The sequence below is a fragment of the Chlorella variabilis genome (assembly GCF_000147415.1).
Source record: "Chlorella variabilis unplaced genomic scaffold CHLNCscaffold_1, whole genome shotgun sequence".
NCBI classification, from domain to species: Eukaryota; Viridiplantae; Chlorophyta; class Trebouxiophyceae; order Chlorellales; family Chlorellaceae; genus Chlorella; species Chlorella variabilis.
In genome coordinates this window covers 2,355,526-2,372,846 of record NW_005435087.1, presented here as the reverse complement: position 1 = coordinate 2,372,846, position 17,321 = coordinate 2,355,526, and the positions used below count along the sequence as shown (strand labels likewise).

Sequence of the window (17,321 nt, the reverse complement as noted above, 5' to 3'; positions counted from 1 at the left end):
GGGGGCAGAGGCGATGGTGGCGGCTGGGGAGGCTGTGGGGGGAAAGTGTAATTGCCTGCACATGAGTACAGGCCTGCACAGGTGGGTGGGTGGGGAGGAAAACAGAAGAGAGCGGCGTCAAATCCAAAGCGCGATTCCCGCCACAGGGGCGTGTATGGCAGTGGTAAAGCGCATGCATTCCAGCCCCACGCAGGCAGGTAGCTAGGCAAGGCATGGTTGCCTGCAAGCGCAGGGGCGGGGGGCAGAGCAGCCAACCGGTGAGCTCACCCGTGTGCTTCTCCTGCCACAACCAACCAGTGCCAAAGGTGACGCGGCGCCACGGGTTATACTCTGCAAGCGTCTGGTCCGCCGGGAAATCACCGCCAATGACGCAGTTGCCATCATTCTGCAGGGGCGGCGGCAGGCGCAGGTCACAGAGAGGCCGCTTCACGGAGGCCCCCCAATACTGCCGCGGCAATGGCAGCACACTCCTTTTGGGAGAGGTTGAGGTGGGGTGGACAGACAACCAACAAAGAAAGGGAACGGCCCACTCACGGTGGTTGTGTCGTGCGTGAGTTGAAACCACTTGCAGCCGTACGTCAGGCGGCACAGCTTGCAGCAGTCCTGGGGGGTTATAAAGTAGCCTGCGGGAAGGGAGGCAAAGCGAGGCAGCAGGAAGGGTGCCAGCAGGAGTGCTGTGAGGACATGTGAGCCATGGAAGGTTGGGAGTGACCGCGGGCCTGGTTTGCCGGCTGGCCACGACATGGCTGGCAGCGGCAAACATGCGGGCAATGCAGGGGCCAATCTGGCGCGGCCCAACCAATCCAAGCTCCAGGCTCGACTCACCAACGCTGCTTCCATAAAACTCTGTCAGGTAGGAGGTGCGCGCTGCAGCAAGCAAGGAGCATGCGCCATCAATGGGGGAGGCCCCACTCAGCCAGTCTGGCAGCCGCCACCAAGCGCAGCACAGAATGCGCCCAAGGAAGGAATGCGACAGCGAGCAGGTGGCGGGCGTAACGCACCCATTCCACCAATGTAATCCCTGAACACTGTGTTGAGGAAGACCTCGCACTCGCAGTCGGGCAGCGGCGGTACTGGCGGCGGCGGCGGAGGGGGTGGAGGCGACGGTGGAAGGGGCGGCCTTGGCGGAGGCCTGGGGGGCCGAGGGGGCGTGCCGCCGCCGCCGAAGCAGCACTGCTGCAGCTTGCGGTTGCCAAGCTTCCGACCGGGTGCGGTGTCTTTGCTGCTGCTGCCGAGGTCGTCGGCGGCGGCCCAGAGATGGGCTTGCAGACCGTAGCGCTCGCGCATGAGGGCCAGCAGCGGGTGCTCCACCTGAGGAGAGCCCACGATGGCGTCGCCCTCCTCGGCCACCAAACCCCACTCGAGCGACGGCAGCGCCGCGGCCAGCACCTCCACTCCGGCCATCTGAGCGCCTGCAGCAAGTCCAAAGTAGCCTGAACATCAAGAAGCTGCCGAGCAGACCGTGCGGGAGGCCGCGCGAGGGCCAGTCGTCTGGTGCCTGCCGTCCCACCCCCCCCTTGAAAGCCCAGTGCCGGAGCCTTGCCCGGCAAGGGCCTGCCGTGCATGGTGCACGTGCAGAGCGCCGTCCTGTGCCCGCAGCATAGCCTGGTGCGGTGGGCCCACGCCCCGGCCACAACCCCCGCAACACCCCCAAGCACCTGAATCCGCGAGCGCGGTGCACGCCACCAGTAGGACGTACACCGCTACCCACTTGACTGGGGTGGGCTGCCTACACAGGGGCATGGGGCGCTCAGGGGCCCAAGCGTGGGCCTTTGATTGTGTTCAAGTGCAGCAGCAGCAGAAGAAGAAGTATGACACACTTCGGGGGAGATTCGCCGACCGGCTGGCAAGGCGCCGTCACAGCGCGCCCGTCACAGCGCGCCCGTCTGGCCGCCAGATGTCATGGGCTCTAGAGACGATGCGCAGGCACAAGGCGCCAATGCCAAGTAATTACAAGGCCGTTCCTTTCCACTGCTTTATCATCATATCAGGGCAGTCAATCAGTAACCCTAGCCTTTGCTTGCTTGGCTTCGATTGAGCAGGGTGACGGAGTTCAAGTTGCAGACTTGCAGTCGGTACGCCACAGCAGGGAACTCGCAAAATGCGCTTTGCTCTGTCAGCCAGTAATGCACCATCATTGAATGGAGCTGTCCAGTGGCCAATCCCAACTGGCAAACTATGACGCCGCATCATAGCAGCTTCTTGGCCTCGAGGGCTGCGGTATGGGAGCACAGGCAGCCCGACATGTCAGCTCTACGCGTGATGCACCCGCAGCAACCGCATTCTCGGTGCAGCAAGGCGGCTGCCCAGTGTCGACTGTCTCCTGGTCCAAACCTAAAATTCCTCACCTGTTCTGTAAACCTCCTCCAGCCCCCGCATGTCAAGCAGATCCAAGGCCGAGTCGAGCGCAGCACGCAACTGGAAAGCAAGGACGGGCGGGCCTGGCACGCGCAAAGTAAAAGCCTGCCCCGCACAGCTGGCATCATTTAGTGGTCAGACCGTGTGCCGCTACATCCGTCTACATTGGGATGGAGTGAGGACATGCTACGCACCCGAGACTTGGCCTGGGTATCATCTGCTTCCTTGGGGGCCTTGCCGGGCGACTTGACAACGGATGTGGCCTTGGCCGCCGCCGGATCTGTGCCAAAAAAAATGGGCGGGTGTAAGAATGGGTCCCACATCGGAAGCCAATGAAGTGCCCCCCGTCCTCCCACAGGTATGCAAAGTGCAGACCTGCTGTAGCCTTCGCCTTCTTGCTTGGCTGCTCAGCGGGTGCCGCTCCTGCTGCTCCTGCTGCTGCTGCAGGGCGAACAGCATCCGCCTTGCGCTTGGGGGCCGCCTTGCTGGTACTGCCTGCTTTGGCATCCTCTACCAGCCACTGCTCAATTAGCGAATCATCAAAGAAATACTTGGCATCGTCATCAGGAAAAGTGACGAAGTGCTGCACAAGGGGGAGTCGTACACGCGTGGCGTTTACTAGCGCGCGGCGTTTACCAGGCAGGCGTGCGCGGCGTTTAGGGCCCCGGGCTGCTTGATTCAACTGTTCTAGACCAGAGTAAAAAAACTGCGCAAAACTGCCACTGCCTCCCACCCGAAGGGCGGGAGCGGCGGGCGGCGATAGCACCTGCACCGATAGCATCTGCAGCGGCAAATTCAAATCACCTGCGTGGAGCCCTTCTTCTTGCCCACCGTGCCATGGAACCCAGCCTGGCCCGCGGGTAACGGGTAGCCCGGCCAGAGGCTGCGGGGCGCGCATACGACTGCGCCGCAAAGGGGGTCTTCCCTTTTTGGCTTTTGGGGCGCCATGTGCGTGCGATCAGCAGCACTTTGGACGATGAGCGAGCAAGAATAAGAGGCCCTAGACAACGGCGGAGGGCAAGGCTTCAAATTTTAGCAGACTGTAGTAGTGCGGCAGGGTGTCTTGTGTGGTGGAAGGGGGCCAGAGGCCGCCGAAAAGCCCGATTGGCGCCGCCCTTTTGTACCGCCGCCCTTTTGTACCGCCGCCGCATGCCGCCGGTGCGAGGGGCTTGCACCCCCGGGTGGCTGAACTGACTGATGTGGAAACGATTGTTAATGTAGGTACAACATTCTTTTTTACTCAAACATTGACGGTACTGCCTGTTGGACAAAACAGGCTTGGTAGTACAGCGGGGGCTTCATCAGCACTCCGGCAGGCGGCGCAGCACGCTTGCCACGGCTGAGTGCAGGTCCTCCAGCTGCTCTCGCAGCTCCTCACACAAGAAGACAAAGCTGAAGAAAGACACCTGCAGACGAAATGGAAGCATGGTGGGTGGGTGGTTTAAATGGGGGATGCGTGAGTGGATGGGCATGCAGGCCCCTTCCTCCCCTGTCACGTGCCTGGGCCAGCCTTCCTTGCGTGGTATCTGGGAAGAGGGCGAGCGACATGCCGCCGCCGGTGTTGAAGCTGACGCCTGCGCCCTGCCGCAGCATCGACACACGCGACAGCAGCGGGGGCGCCGAGTGCTGCCCCATGCCGCCGCCACCCGCAGTAGGCACCTCTGCCAGCCCGCGGCGTTGGGACGCGGCAGCGGCCAGGCTGGCTGACTTGACGGGGCTGCTGCAACGGCTTCCAGCCTCGCCGTTTGTGGAGACCTGCTGCGGCGCCTCGTCTTTGGCTACGGTGGCGATGGCGGCGGCAGCGCCGGCCGCAATGTCGCCGCTGCTGCCACCCCCAATCCTCCCAGAGCTGACCCGGCGCAGCCAGCCAGCCAGCGTGGCCTCCCGCTGGTAATCCTTACTGTCCTCTCGGACCACTGCTACTCCTGCTGCTGCTACCGCTGAGGAGGCCCCCTGGCCACTGCCGGCCGCCCCAGCAGGCGCCTCTGCCTGCTGCAGCTGCGTGGCCGGAGCGGCAGGCTCCCCAGCAAGCACCTGGCCCTCCATGCCCTGCACCATCGTGTCGAGCTGGCTGCGCTGCTCCTCCAGCACAGAATCGATGATGTTGGCCCAGCTGGAGCGAGCGCCGGCCCGGCTTCTGCAGGCAGGCGGAGGGGCCACCAGGGCAAGCTCACCCGACCATGCCTGATGTTCTGCGCAAGAGCTTGGCAGGCCAGCTTGCAAGCAGCCAGCTCGCGGTGGTCAACACGCAGGGCACGGTTCCCGCAATCATGTCCCCCATTTCCACCTGTGCCGCTTAAACGCGCCCGCCAGCCGCCGCCGGTTCTGCTCGCTCATCGCTGTGAGGGACTGGACGGCGGACGAGTAGGCAGCCAAGCCGGTGCCTCCCACCTGCTGCTCCCCGGAGAACGCATCGCACAGCTCCTGCGGGCAGGCAGGTACGCAGTGCATGGCATGGGATGCAGCAAGGCAGGCTGAATGCGGGGAGGGGAGGGATGGGCAGCAGGGTGGCAAGCAGAACCGCATCGTTGTAGCAGTGCAGATGCTCCGCCGCGCGGCAGCATGGCGGACGTCCCCTTGCCTGGATCGCGGCGTGGGCGCCGGCCGCCAGTGTGGGCAGCAGGGCCACAGGGTACATCGGGCCCAGCACCGACCGCAGCTGCTGATCAAACCCGTCCTCAAATGTGTAGATGGCGGTGTTGAGGATGCGCCCCACACGCCTGCGCCGCCGTCCAGGGGAGCGGGGAGCAGGATGCCGTTTCACCGATGCATGGGCAAGGGAGGCGGATGGAGCGAGCGCGTGCAGGGCAGCTGGCCAGACTAAGCAAGCATAAGCCATAGGGAGGTGGTGTGAACACAGTGCTCCCGACGGCACTGCCAGCCAGCTCGGCACCTGATAGCAGTCGCAACCTCCTCCAGCCCCTTCCATGGCAAGTGGGTGGAATGCGGGTGCCAGAAGGGCAGCCCCGGGAGGAGGAAGGGGCGGCCGCCGCAGCCAGACACCCAGATCTCGGTTTTGGCCAGTGCCAGCTGCTCGGCTAGCTGGTTGAGCACAGCGTAAAGCTGGGTAAGAGCCTGGACAGGGATGCAGGCACCATGGGGGAGTGAGTGGTCCCGAGTGCTTGTCAGATACATGTGTGTAGGAGAGCGTACGGGCGGCAGAAGCAGCCCCTTGAGGAAGCAGAGGCATTGTGCGGCAGCGCAGCGCACACCCTCACCTTTTCAGACTTGAGCTCATGCACCTCAAGTTCCGCAGGGAGCATCCCCGACACACAGCCGCTGTCCAGCCGCAGGCCCAGCGCCGCACCGCTCCACGCCTGCCCAGACTCGACATCCCCATCGCCGTCGCCAGGTGGCAGCAGCGGCTCGGACATGGCAGAGTCATCGCCGTGCGGGCGGCCGTTGGCCTGCCGTTGCTGCTGCCGGATTACGCCGCCGCTGCTGTGCTGCTGTGCTGCGGTGGCTGCTACCAGCTGCGCCGCCTGTGCTTCCCCTGGAAGGTAGCTGCCCCAAGCAATGTCGTTCACCTCTTGCAGCTTGTCCAGAGCCTTGCACAGCCTGCACAGCCAGCAGCGTAGCCCGTCGGGTTGGCCACTCAACAACCAGAAGGAGAAGGGCGGGCTGCCAGCCAGCAGCAGCGATGCACACAAACTCCACCCCCACTTGCGTCCCTACCCCCCCCTCGCGTGCCGCCGCTGACGCCGTCACCCACGTGCGCAGCGCCTCCACTGTGGCCGACTTGGGCAGGATGAGGACGCTCATGATCAGCATCGTGGCCACGCCCGTCACAATGCCGCCCACTCGAGAGCATGCCACCACCAGCGGGTCTGCAGGCGGGCGGCAGCTGCGCATCAGCTCGACTGGCCGGAGAGCCCTACATTGACGCCAACCATTTTTTCCTTGTAAAACAACAAATCCCTAGGCCTTCGCCCCTCCACCGCATGCTCACCCCGCCCCTCCTGCGAGCTGAAGCAGACCAGGATGAAGGCGATGGTGAAAAGCTTTGCCGACAGGTCGAGCGACAGCCGCTGGCCGGCCAAAACGCTGACAAAAGCGGCGGTGCCGGTCATCGCCGCCAGCAGCAGATCATCAGTCTCGCTGGGCTTCTGCAGCAAGCAGCACGGGGGAGAGGCGGGGCGGGAGCAGACGGCGCAGGTTGGCGGGCTGGAGTTGGGCGGGAGCGGCGAGGCGACGAGGTCCATAGGGTGCCGCAAGGTTGGCATATAGCTGCGTGCATCACGTTCTGCGGGCGGCATGCAACACCCCCGCACCAGCGTCCACCAATGCGTGGCCAGCGCGGTTGCCCAGAAGCCCAGCGCGCCGCCGATGATGGTCCCCAGGGCTCGCTCGAAGCTGACTTGGCTGACCTTGCCGAGTAGCGGCATGGTGACGACCGGGCATGTGAGGAGGGCCCACTTAAGCAGCATGACGTAAGGCTCACAGCCAGGCCTACCCACCAGCGGGAAAGCCACAGCAGACAGCAGCAGCACCGCAACTGAAAGACGAATCGCCCGCCGATAGTGGTCGGGGACCTGCACCGAAGCAAGGGGCCCGGTGCAGCGAGGTAGAGGGGAGGGTGGTAGCGGCGGCGGCCGCACTGCTGCCCACCGGCACGTGGCCTGCCCATGCAGCAGCATGCGGCGCTTGGGAAGCCTGCATGCGCCCTGTCAGTGTCCCTGCACAGCGCACGCCTGCCGCCGCTCACTGTTCGCTTGCGCCGCAGCAGCATGGCCGCCGTAGGGCCCGATGTGGTGCGTGCGGGGGCTCCTGTGAACTTCTGTTGACAACGCTCACGCCACGCCGGCTCACTCTGCTAGGGTTCCCCTCTGCCCCGCCACCGCAGCGTACAAAGCAGGGCGGGAACTTTCTCCACAGTCATCCACAGCCAATACCCGATGGCAAGGTCCATGGACGTGCCGTACCCGTCAGGCGAGGTCCGTACGGCGATGATGTGCTGTTGAGGAGAGCTGACAAGAACTGCTTCAGTCCTGACGGGATGCAGACTGCTGGATACAGACTGCTTTACACTGCTCCCCCAAGGTACGGGCCCCGTGGCACAATCCCGACCTCCTCACTTCATCTCCAGGAACAGCGCCTCCTGCTTGGCGCTGAGCCCCGCCTCTGCCAGGCTCTGCTCCGCTGCGCCATCTTCCAGCACGCGCCGCGGGTAGGAGGTGGCCAGGCTGTAGCTGCCCGGCAGGATGTCGCCACCGCCAGCGCCACTCTGCACATCCACAAAGTCGAAGACCGACTGCAAGGGCAGGGAAGAGAAGAGAGATCGAGGGCAGGTGTGTGCTTACAAAGGTTACCGCATTGTGTGTGGGGTGAAGGTCACAGAGGGACAAACAGGCATACATGCCTGCCGTGACAAGCAGCTGACCATCCGACCTCCAACCCCACCTGCAGCTTATCGGCGCGGCGGAAGCGGCGTGAGTAGCGGCCGCCCGCCGGCAGACGGATCGCCAGGTTGACGGCGTCGGCGTCATCGGCCGCAGGCTCTGGCGGCAGGCTGGCCGCCTTGCTGCGAAGCTCGTGCTCCAGCCTGCGTGGATGAGAGGTGGTCAGGTTGAGCTTTCACTCGGGCAGTATGAGAGCTCAGAGAGGCAGCTGATTAAGCGGAGCAGCAACGCCGCAAGTGGTCGCCCGGCGGCCAGCCGCCAGCATACCGCTCTGCCTCTTCACGCTGCCGCCGCTCCTCTGCCTCAGCCGCCTCCGCTTCGAGGCGCGCTGCCTCCTCCACTTCACGCTGTGCCCGCTCCGCCGCCTCCTGCTTCTCCCTGTCTGCACGCAGCGACTCGTAATATGCAGCATCCTGCACAAAACATGCGATAAGCAATGCTCAATGGGCAGGCAGGGCCAATTCTAAAACAAATGGAGTAAACAGTCTCCCTGCACGGGAGATGCTCTTTCCTGCCTCCAGCCCTGTGGGCCTGGTCCGCCTACGCCTACCAGACCAACACACCTGCTCCTGCCTCAGATCCTCCCGTGCCTGCGCTCCAGGCGACATGATGCGTGGCTGGTAGCGCGGATCGTGGGCAAAGTCTGCAGGGTGCAAGTACGGTCAAGGCAGGTTTGAGGAGGAGCATGACTGGGATGAAGAGCAGTGAGAAACATACATTAGCGCTGAAGATGGATGGTTAACACAGTCGAGGGGCAGCCATGCTCTTCTGCCAACTGCCCACCTGGAATCTCTCCCTCATACCCTCCCCCCTGTATGGCGGCCATCAGCATGCGCTGCTCCTCCAGGTTCACATCCGCCGGCAGCTCCGGCACCTCGCCGTCGCCGCCAAATGCTGCTGGGTCCTGCCCTGGACCAGGCTGCTGCTGCTGCTGGAGTTGCTGCTGTTGCATGGTGGGAGCAGGCTGGAACTCAGCCATCACGCCAAAGCGCTGGCCTGCAGCAAGCGCTTGAAGTGGTGTCAGCAGGGCAGGGGGGGTGGCAGCCAGCAGAAGGACGAGCACAGCTAGCAGCCATGCCCCCATGCCTACATTCCTGCATGTGTGCAACGGGCTGCATCCCTCCCATCTCACAGCGATGAAGCTGTCACATCCAGCACCGCCGTGCCCAGCAACACCGCAGCCAGAACATATCGCGCTGCCCCACCAGCACCCACCCAGCAGCTCCAGGTCTCTATCCATCTCGCCCACCACACGCCGCCGGTTGCGCCGCACACGCCGCCCCTGGCTCCCCACCCCCAAATCATCCTCCACCGACCCCACTGGGTGCATGCGGTCCTCTGCGGGGTAGGGGCAGGATGTGCCGGAGCAGCAGGGGTGGGGCCAATACGGGGGCAGATTGGGAGGGAGGCGGGCGGGCAGGCGGCAGCAGGCAGGCCAGCAAAGCAGCAGCGCGGGCCTAGAGTCCTCATAACTTCTGCTTTGTCTTCAAAAGGGCATGATATCGGAGCTGCTGTGCACCCAGCACAGGCAATAGAGGCAGGTTGTTCTAACTGGTAAAAGAGCCGAACACCCACCCTCCACCACCTCCTCTGCACGACTCGACCGCCGCCGCCCCAGGCTGGTAGCCAGCACTTGGATGTCGTCATCGTCATCATCTAGGATCTGCAGACCACCCAGCAGCCGTGGGCGGCATTGCAGTCAAGGCCCAGCGGCATGGAGCTGCGACAGTTTCGGGCCGGCCGCTCACCGACACCGCCGCCTGATCACGGCAGCGCGCACCTCGATGGGGCTGCTGCGGGGCCTGGCCGCTGCTGGCAGAGGCCTGCTGCGGGACCTGGCGGCCACTGGGCCCGGCTCCTCCTCAATCACGTCTGGCTCCTCGACATAGTCTGGCGGGCTGGCCGGCACTGGTGGCCCCCCGTAGCCCACTCCGCCGCTTTCTAGGTAGAAATTGATGGCGGAGTCCAAGTCCCCGCCGAATGAGTCCAACAGATGGCCGGCAACCTGGCCATTTGCGCCAGTGAGTGTGACAAAGGTCGACAAGGCGTCCTCCCGATCCATGACTGCTGCCGTGCAGTGTTCACGGATGCCAGATATGCAAAGGGAGGGCGTTTCGTTGCTGTCCTGCCACATGGCGCCTCCAGCATGGCGGCCAACGCAAAGGGAGGGCAGCAGCACATTCTCCCGAGCAAAAACGCAGTTGCTACCACTATACATGAGGGTGCTTCACTAGCTTCATCCGACCATCCTCCCATGCATGATGCACTGCTGATGTGACCCCGCTGTGTCTTCCAACATTTTTACAGAACATTCTGCGTCGCGACATGTCGGCGGCAGGTGGAACAAACGGGCTCATTGCGCTTTACTTGTTGAGCATTTGCAAACACTCCCCACCACACATGCAACGATAAGGAGGTGAACTGGTGGTGATCCTTGGACACCGCCGCTGCTGCTGCCTCGACCACGCCGGCAGCTGGCCCCAGCTCATTCAGCCTATTGGATCTGACGCTGTCAGGAGGAGGGAATCCCGTAATGAGAAGGTCACCTCTGGATGGGCTGTATGCGGAAGTGCGCGCCAACGAGGGAGAACACCAGACACTTGAGGTCCTGCATGGGGTCACCCAAACCAAATCCGCGGGTCAAATTCAGCGTCCGGCGCCTCCCAGGCGCTCCCAGGTCCCCAAATGCTCTTTGAAAGGTAAAGGGAGGCGCCCGCAAACATCATCACTGCCTGCCCGACGCCTGCCTGACGCTCGCCCCCGGGCCCACCCGCCCACCCATCCAACCTCCCGTTTTCCCACCGGTCCCAATTGTTTCTCCAACACCCACCTGTACCAGGTAATAGAACACTCGCAGCCCCTCCGGGTCCTTGCTGCTTTGCACCTGCAGGCATGGGAGGCAGAAGCAGGTGCAGGCGGCGCGGTGGTGAGCACTGACAGCCTCTGCCACGATGCCTGCTACACCTGTGTGGAAGCCATCCTCGTTCGCTCAGCCACACACACGCCCACCTGCAGCAGACTGCCCAGCTTGGTGGTGGCAAAGGAGATGTGCTCGTTGCCCATCACCACCTCCAGCTCCTGCCGCCCCACACGATCCGGCGGCGGCCAGTTGGAGTCGTCTTCCTTCATGATCTGCAAGGCGAGTGGGTGCCGCCGCAGCATGGCAGGCCAGGTCAGCAGCAGGAATAGCCAACAGGAAAGCTGCAAACGGGCCGCCCCAGCTGCCACTGCATCAAGCATCGCCTGCCCACACGCTGCCGTACAACACATCTCGCTTGTTTTCTGCTGCTGCTGCTGTCAGTAGCGGGCGAGGGTCGGTCTCAACGTTTTTACAGCGCGGAGCAAACCTACCTCGCTGTCCTCAATTATCCGCTTCAGCTCATCCAGCACCGCCTGGCTGACAAAGCACTCCTTGCGGATCATGGTGTCGTTCTTGTAGTTGGAATTGTTGGCGTAACGCAGCTGCAAGTGATCATCGGTGGTGTGTGGGGTTAGACGAGCGCACACGGCAAGGCGGCACAATCATGGCGGCGCCACCATCGCGCTAGATCACACCTTGCCGTCTGGCCTGAACTCAAATTCTAGGAACTCATGGCCGAATTTTCCCTTGTGGCCCACATAATACCGAATGTAGAAGTCGTCCCCGCTCATCGTGTGTCCCACAGGCTGCCGAGGCTGCGCGGCGGCTGAAGGCGGTGCTCAGGAGCCGCAAGGCGGCTGCTGCACGCGGCAGGGGAACACACGCGGCAGGGGAAAGGGTGCAGGGTGCGCGGGAGATGTTGCTGGGCGCGATTGCTGCCGTAGGGCTTCCTGAGCGCGTGGCAGGGCGGTAGGAGGGCGTTGAAGGGTCAATGATGCCTGCCAACGCTGCGGGACGCACTATAGCGCTGTGGAAAGGGCTTCGCCACGTTGCACGCTCATACCCCACACTGGAGCCCGCAGTTTCACACTAGGCTCGTAGATCGCCCGTTGCAGCACACCAGGGGAGCCCATCGCCAGGCATCACTGCTGCCATCTCTCTGGTGGACGTGCTTCCCTGCAGCAGGGGAATTCGCAGTCCAGTACTTGCACAGGCCATCACAAAGGCCTTCACAGCGCCCTGGCAGCAGGAGCGGGGTGCATCGCAGCAGCGGCTTGCACTTGGGAGCTGCACTTGCCTGCAAACCAACGGTGCGGGCTGCTAGGACACCAGTGTGAGGCGCTGATGGACGCCAGCAGCTGACGGCTGCCACCTCCCACTCGATCACCTGCGGCGGCAGCAGGCGGGCGGCACCTGTGCGCTCCACAGCAACACTGCACAGCAGGCGAAATGGCTGATGGTGACCTGTACGATGAGTTTGGAAACTACATAGGCCCCGAGCTGTCGGAGAGCGAAGAGGTGCTGCCTTGCTGCAGGCAGCACAGCGGCGACGAGCGGCTGTTCGTGCAGGCCTGGCTTCCCTGCATGCCTGCTTGGCGGTGCTGCCTGGTCTGTGGATCACTGCTGCTGCGATGATGGTCTGGTGCCGCAGGAGGATGAGGAGCTCCAGCAGCAGCAGCTGGAGATGGAGGGTCCAGGTTCGGAAGAGGAGGAGGCAGCTGAGGCGATGGATGAGGATGGCCGCATGCCCGGCACAGACCTAGCACTATACGGTGGGTGGAGGGGGCAGGGGTCACGGGGGGTGCAGCCGCCTGCAGGCGCCTCGTTGGGGGCCAGCCCTTGGCCGCTGCCACCCCTGGCTCGCTGCTCACCCCTGCGCCGCGGCCTGCGGCATGCTGGTGCAGGCGAGGATGGCGGCGGCATGGCGGTGGTTCTGCACGAGGACAAGAAGTACTACCCGACCGCGGAGGAGACGTACGGCAAGGAGACGGAGGCGCTGGTGCAGGAGGAGGATGCGCAGCCGCTGGAGGTGCCCATCATCGCGCCCATCAAGCAGAAGAAGTTCCAGGTGGAGGAGTCGCAGGGGCTGCGCAGCCGCTACACGCCCGAGTTCCTGGGCTCCCTGCTGGCCACCCCGGAGCTCATCCGCTCCGTGGCAGTGGTGGGCCACCTCCACCATGGCAAGACGCTGGTGAGGCGCAGCGCAGGGGTGCGAAAGCGGGGGGGTGAGGCGGGCAGGCATCCGGCGGGCAATTTGCCCCTGTTGCACCGCCCCTGTTGCACCATCATTCCTACCCCTGTCCTCTGGCCCTCCCTCCTCCGCCCTACCACCACACCGCAGCTTATGGACATGTTTGTGGAGCAGACGCACGAGCTGACGGCCAGCCAGCGGTCTAACGAGCGGCCCATGCGCTACACTGACACGCGGGTGGACGAGCAGGCGCGCGCAATCAGCCTGAAGAGCGTGCCCATGAGCCTGGTCATGGAGGGCAGCAGCGGCAAGTCATACGCCATCAACCTCATAGACACGCCTGGTGAGGCCTGGGGACGCCCGCCGCTGCGCTGTGGCTCTTCCTGGCCAGGATGTGGGGCTGGGCTACAGGTTTGGGCAGGAGGGTGCGCTGGCCACACAACCATCCCTGACTTTGTGGCCTCCCCCCACTGCTGTGCTGCCTCATGCACTCTGCACCCACCTGCGCCTGCCGACCCTCCCGACCCTCTTTCTCCCCGCCGCAACCGCCCGCAGGCCACGTCAACTTCTCTGACGAGCTGTCGGCGGCGCTGCGCCTGTCTGACGGCGTGCTGCTGGTGGTAGATGCTGTGGAGGGGGTGATGGTGGGCACGGAGCGCGCCATCAAGGCCGCCGCCGCCGAGGGCCTCCCCATCTGCCTGCTCATCGCCAAGTTTGACAGGTGCGAGGCGGCGGGTACCCCCTTCCCAAACCCTTTCCACGGAAGCGCCGTGCCGCTTGCGTGCCAGCTAGCGGTGACTCGCAACCCGTGGATGCCTGGCCCTCGGCCTCACGCGCGCTGGCCCCTGCTCCCGCCGCCACGCCTTGCCTGACTGCCTCCCGCAGGCTGCTGCTGGAGCTGAAGCTGCCACCCACCGACGCCTACCACAAGTTGCGGCACACGATAGAGGAGGTCAACACCCTCATAGCCACTCACTACGGGGACGATGAGCAGCACCTGGTGCGTCCGCTCAGCCTGCTGCCTCGACCACTCCCTGCGGATTCAATGCTTGTGCTTGCTGCACTCTGCTGCACTGCCGATTCCCGAGCTGTGGTCTCAGCTGTGCTGCTGAACTCATGTGTGTGCTACCCTGCCCGCAGGTGAGCCCCCTCAAGGGCAACGTGGCTTTCACGGCAGCGCTGTACGGGTGGAGCTTCACGCTGGAGAGCTTTGCCACGCTGTACTGCGAGGTACATCGCTATGCCATTGGGTGGCTGGGTATTGCCAGCCGCTGCTGACAAGTGGCAATCATGTGTGTGGCGGGGAGCAGCCTGTGGCCCCGGAGGGGTTGCCATGCAGTTGCTGTATTCCCTTTGCCCCTCCGTCGTGCCAACTGGCTCCGCCTGCCTCGTCTGCCTGGCCGCAGGTGCATGATGCCCCCATGGACCCAAAGGAGTTCTCCCAGCGGCTATGGGGGGATCGATACTTCAACCCAGGTACAACCTGCAGCAGACTGGCACTTCTGGGGCACATTTGGACTGTTGCGCCGCCCGGGACCCCCCCCGCCGCTTCACTGCTGCTGCTCTTCATCCTGGCCTCATGTGCTGCAGAGACCCGGACATTCGCCAAGAAGGCGGGGCCCTCTGCCGGCGAGCGAACCTTTGTGCAGTTTGTGCTGGAGCCGCTGTACAAAATCTACGCGCAGGTGCGGTACTGCCGGGCGGGACAGCTTGGGTGCTGTGCCGCTGCTGCCGCTGTTGCATCTGGCACACGCTCTGGCTCTGTCCCCATCCTGACGGGCAAAGTTGCTTTGTGTCCAACCCTGCCGCACTGCTCAGACGCTCCGGCACCTCGCATGACGCCCTGTTTACACTGTCGTTGCAGATCATTGGCGAGGACGAGCGCTGCGTGCGAGGCGTAATGGATGAGTTTGGTGTGGCGCTGCGGCCAGACAGCTATGGCATGAATGTGAAGCCGCTCGTCAAGGAGGCATGCAGGTGAAGCCTTGGGCCACAGGGCCAGCGCCACTGGGACATCACGCCTCGGCTTGCTTGCTGTGCAAACCCTCGCTAGTGCCACTCCTCCCCCATCCTGCTGCTGACTGGTCTGCTTCGGCTGCGACTGTTCTGTGCCTGCAGCAAGATTTTCGGCAATGCTGGCGGCCTGGTCGACATGCTGGTGGGGTGGGTGCCCTCCGCCAAGGCCGCCACCGCCACCAAGGTGGAGCGCTGCTACACAGGTGGGTGGGCAGGGGTGGTGCCAGCATGGCCAAGCTGTCAGCTGGCAGCAGGCAATGGTTCATGTCTCCAGCAGCCGCGAATTTGCTCAGCCTTGACCATCCCAGGCAGCAGCGGCCTGCACGCCCCCATCCACTCATTGCCCCTCGCTGCCCTGCGCAGGCCCCCACGACAGCCAGCTGGTGGAGCACATGCGGGCGTGCAACCCGCGCGGCCCGCTGGTCATCTACATCTGCAAGCTCTTCCCCAAGCACGACTGCTCCCGCTTCGATGCGTTTGGCCGCATCATGAGCGGCACCGTCAAGCCCGGGGACAAGGTGCGTGGGTGTGCGGTTCACACGGTGGTGGGTGGTCGGGGTGGGGAAACATGCGGGGGGCAGGCAGCAGAGGCAGTTTGGTGGACAAGCACCGGGTGCCTGGTCTGGCTGCTTGGCCACCAGTGCTGCCGCTGCCGCTCACCGCAGCTGCCGGCCCCGTCTGGCGCAGGTGCGGATACTAGGCGAGGCATACACTCCAGACGATGAGGAGGACTCGGCGGCAGGCCAGGTGCGCGTCCCACTGCTTCGCTGTCGCCTGGGCGGCAAGCAGCACAACCAAGCAACCAGCTGGCCCAGCCAGTCGCAAGCCACAACCTCTCTGGAAGCAGCAACTGCTGCCGCCTGCCCACCTCCTGCCTGCCTCCCCTGGACTGCACGCCCATGCCCCCTCCCCTTATCACCCACCTCACCCACCCACACAAACAGAGGCATCTGCTTCTCCTGCTGTTCCTCTGCTGCAGGTCAGCGCAGTGTGGGCGTACCAGGCACGGTACCGTGTCCCGCTCAACAAGGCGGTTGCGGGCAACTGGGTGCTGCTGGAGGGCGTGGACGCCACCAGTGAGTCCATGCCGCGCCTCGCCCCCAAAACACGCACAGCACACCTGCACCTTGGCGCCCCTATTTTGTTTGGCCGCCACAGCCCTTAGGCCTGCAGTCTCAGCTGGCCCCGCCGGCTGTTTGCAGCACGACAACAGCTGGCTGGGCCCCTTCACCTGTGTCCCAACCCGCGCTCCCTCCGTCCGCCGCTCCCCGCCCCGCCCTGCCGCAGTCACCAAGACCGCCACCATCGTGCCTGAGTTCCTGGATGAGGAGGTTTACATCATGAAGCCGCTGGCCTTCTCCACGCAGCCCGTGGTCAAGATTGCCACCGAGCCGCTCAACCCCTCCGAGCTGCCCAAGATGGTGGGTGGGAGCGGGTGGCTGGGCTGCTGCCGCGGCGCTGGGGCCTGCCTCGTCTCGCCCTGCGCGGCCGATGCCTGCGCTGCGGCCTCTCTGCCTGCGCTCCATCACCCCGCCCGCTCCCCTTTTGCGTGCCCCGCTCCCGCCCACATCCACTTTCACGTCCTGCCCTGCCCTCCTTGCCACGTTCTCCCCCTTCCGTGCAGGTGGAGGGCCTGCGCAAGGTGAACAAGAGCTACCCGCTGCTGGTGACCAAGGTGGAGGAGAGCGGGGAGCACACGGTGTTTGGCACCGGAGAGCTGTACCTCGACTCGGTCATGAAGGTGGGCAGGGTGCGGGGCGGGGGTGCCAGGCTGGCGGCGGCATGACAAACACACAGAGTGTTTGTGTTCGGCGGGATGCCGCACGTGTGTGCAGCCCTTTGCCAACCTGCACCACAGACGCCAGATGCGCGCGCTGAGTGCCACATGTCCACCCATACCACCCCCTGTCCCTGGTACTGTGGTACTGCAGGACCTGCGCGAGCTGTACAGCGAGGTGGAGGTGAAGGTGGCGGACCCTGTGGTGTCCTTTTGTGAGACGGTGGTGGAGACCAGCAGCCTCAAGTGCTTTGCGGAGACGCCGAACAAGCGCAACAAGCTGACCATGATTGTGGAGCCCATGGAGAAGGGTGAGCTGAGCTGGCGGCAAGGCGAGGAAGAAAGAAAGAAACAAGAAATCAAGGGGCGGAAAAGCACGCATCACGTCCACCAGCTGGCCTGCCTGGCTGACATGCTATGAGTGGGCCGTGGGCTTTGCTTGAGCGCCGGCTGGCGCGAGGTGCTCACGGCTGTCCTTGTCGCTCGCCGGTGGCGCAGGGCTGGCTGAGGATATTGAGGTGGGGCGGGTGAGCATGGAGTGGAGCCGCAAGGAGCTGGGCGCTTTCTTCCAGCAGAAGTACGATTGGGACCTGCTGGCGGCACGTGAGTGGTGGCGGCTCTGGCAGCAGCTGCGCTTCTTGCTGCCGGCTGCTGTGTCTGTATTGTTGGCTGGTTTGTTGTCAGGTGTGTGTTGTGTGTGTGTGTGGGGGGGGGGGGGTT

The 17,321-nt window shown here is 64.1% G+C and overlaps 3 protein-coding genes across 3 annotated transcripts in view; 1 reads left to right on the top strand and 2 right to left on the bottom strand.

Moving 5' to 3' along the window:
- Nucleotides 1–2,189: 2,189 nt before the first annotated feature.
- On the bottom strand, nt 2,190–6,743 carry CHLNCDRAFT_133524 (hypothetical protein; the record flags this gene model as incomplete). The annotated part of the gene is made up of 14 exons (XM_005851843.1): nt 2,190–2,215; nt 2,349–2,418; nt 2,553–2,638; nt 2,734–2,941; nt 3,163–3,241; nt 3,667–3,764; nt 3,931–4,495; nt 4,646–4,782; nt 4,988–5,078; nt 5,252–5,433; nt 5,577–5,916; nt 6,071–6,185; nt 6,308–6,464; nt 6,630–6,743. The coding sequence occupies 14 exons, from the start codon at nt 6,741–6,743 to the stop codon at nt 2,190–2,192; spliced, it is 2,268 nt and encodes a 755-aa protein (XP_005851905.1).
- Nucleotides 6,744–7,429: 686 nt separating this feature from the next.
- On the bottom strand, nt 7,430–9,819 carry CHLNCDRAFT_133523 (hypothetical protein; the record flags this gene model as incomplete). Its single annotated transcript, XM_005851842.1, has 8 exons — nt 7,430–7,609; nt 7,759–7,900; nt 8,025–8,170; nt 8,321–8,400; nt 8,541–8,753; nt 8,973–9,095; nt 9,333–9,420; nt 9,538–9,819. The coding sequence occupies 8 exons, from the start codon at nt 9,817–9,819 to the stop codon at nt 7,430–7,432; spliced, it is 1,254 nt and encodes a 417-aa protein (XP_005851904.1).
- A 1,928-nt stretch (nt 9,820–11,747) lies between these two features.
- CHLNCDRAFT_56589 (hypothetical protein) overlaps nt 11,748–17,321 on the top strand; it is a gene marked incomplete at its 3' end in the record, with an annotated part of 9,268 nt that continues 3,694 nt past the window's right edge. The window contains exons 1-18 of the mRNA XM_005852173.1: nt 11,748–12,135; nt 12,269–12,389; nt 12,522–12,808; nt 12,959–13,151; nt 13,364–13,529; nt 13,694–13,808; nt 13,949–14,038; nt 14,215–14,284; nt 14,399–14,493; nt 14,673–14,785; nt 14,927–15,027; nt 15,188–15,342; nt 15,512–15,571; nt 15,804–15,900; nt 16,112–16,245; nt 16,449–16,565; nt 16,756–16,912; nt 17,100–17,204. Coding sequence (XP_005852235.1) covers nt 12,067–12,135; nt 12,269–12,389; nt 12,522–12,808; nt 12,959–13,151; nt 13,364–13,529; nt 13,694–13,808; nt 13,949–14,038; nt 14,215–14,284; nt 14,399–14,493; nt 14,673–14,785; nt 14,927–15,027; nt 15,188–15,342; nt 15,512–15,571; nt 15,804–15,900; nt 16,112–16,245; nt 16,449–16,565; nt 16,756–16,912; nt 17,100–17,204 — 2,245 coding nt within the window. The 5' untranslated portion in view covers nt 11,748–12,066. The remainder of the gene's footprint in view (nt 12,136–12,268; nt 12,390–12,521; nt 12,809–12,958; nt 13,152–13,363; nt 13,530–13,693; nt 13,809–13,948; nt 14,039–14,214; nt 14,285–14,398; nt 14,494–14,672; nt 14,786–14,926; nt 15,028–15,187; nt 15,343–15,511; nt 15,572–15,803; nt 15,901–16,111; nt 16,246–16,448; nt 16,566–16,755; nt 16,913–17,099; nt 17,205–17,321) is intronic.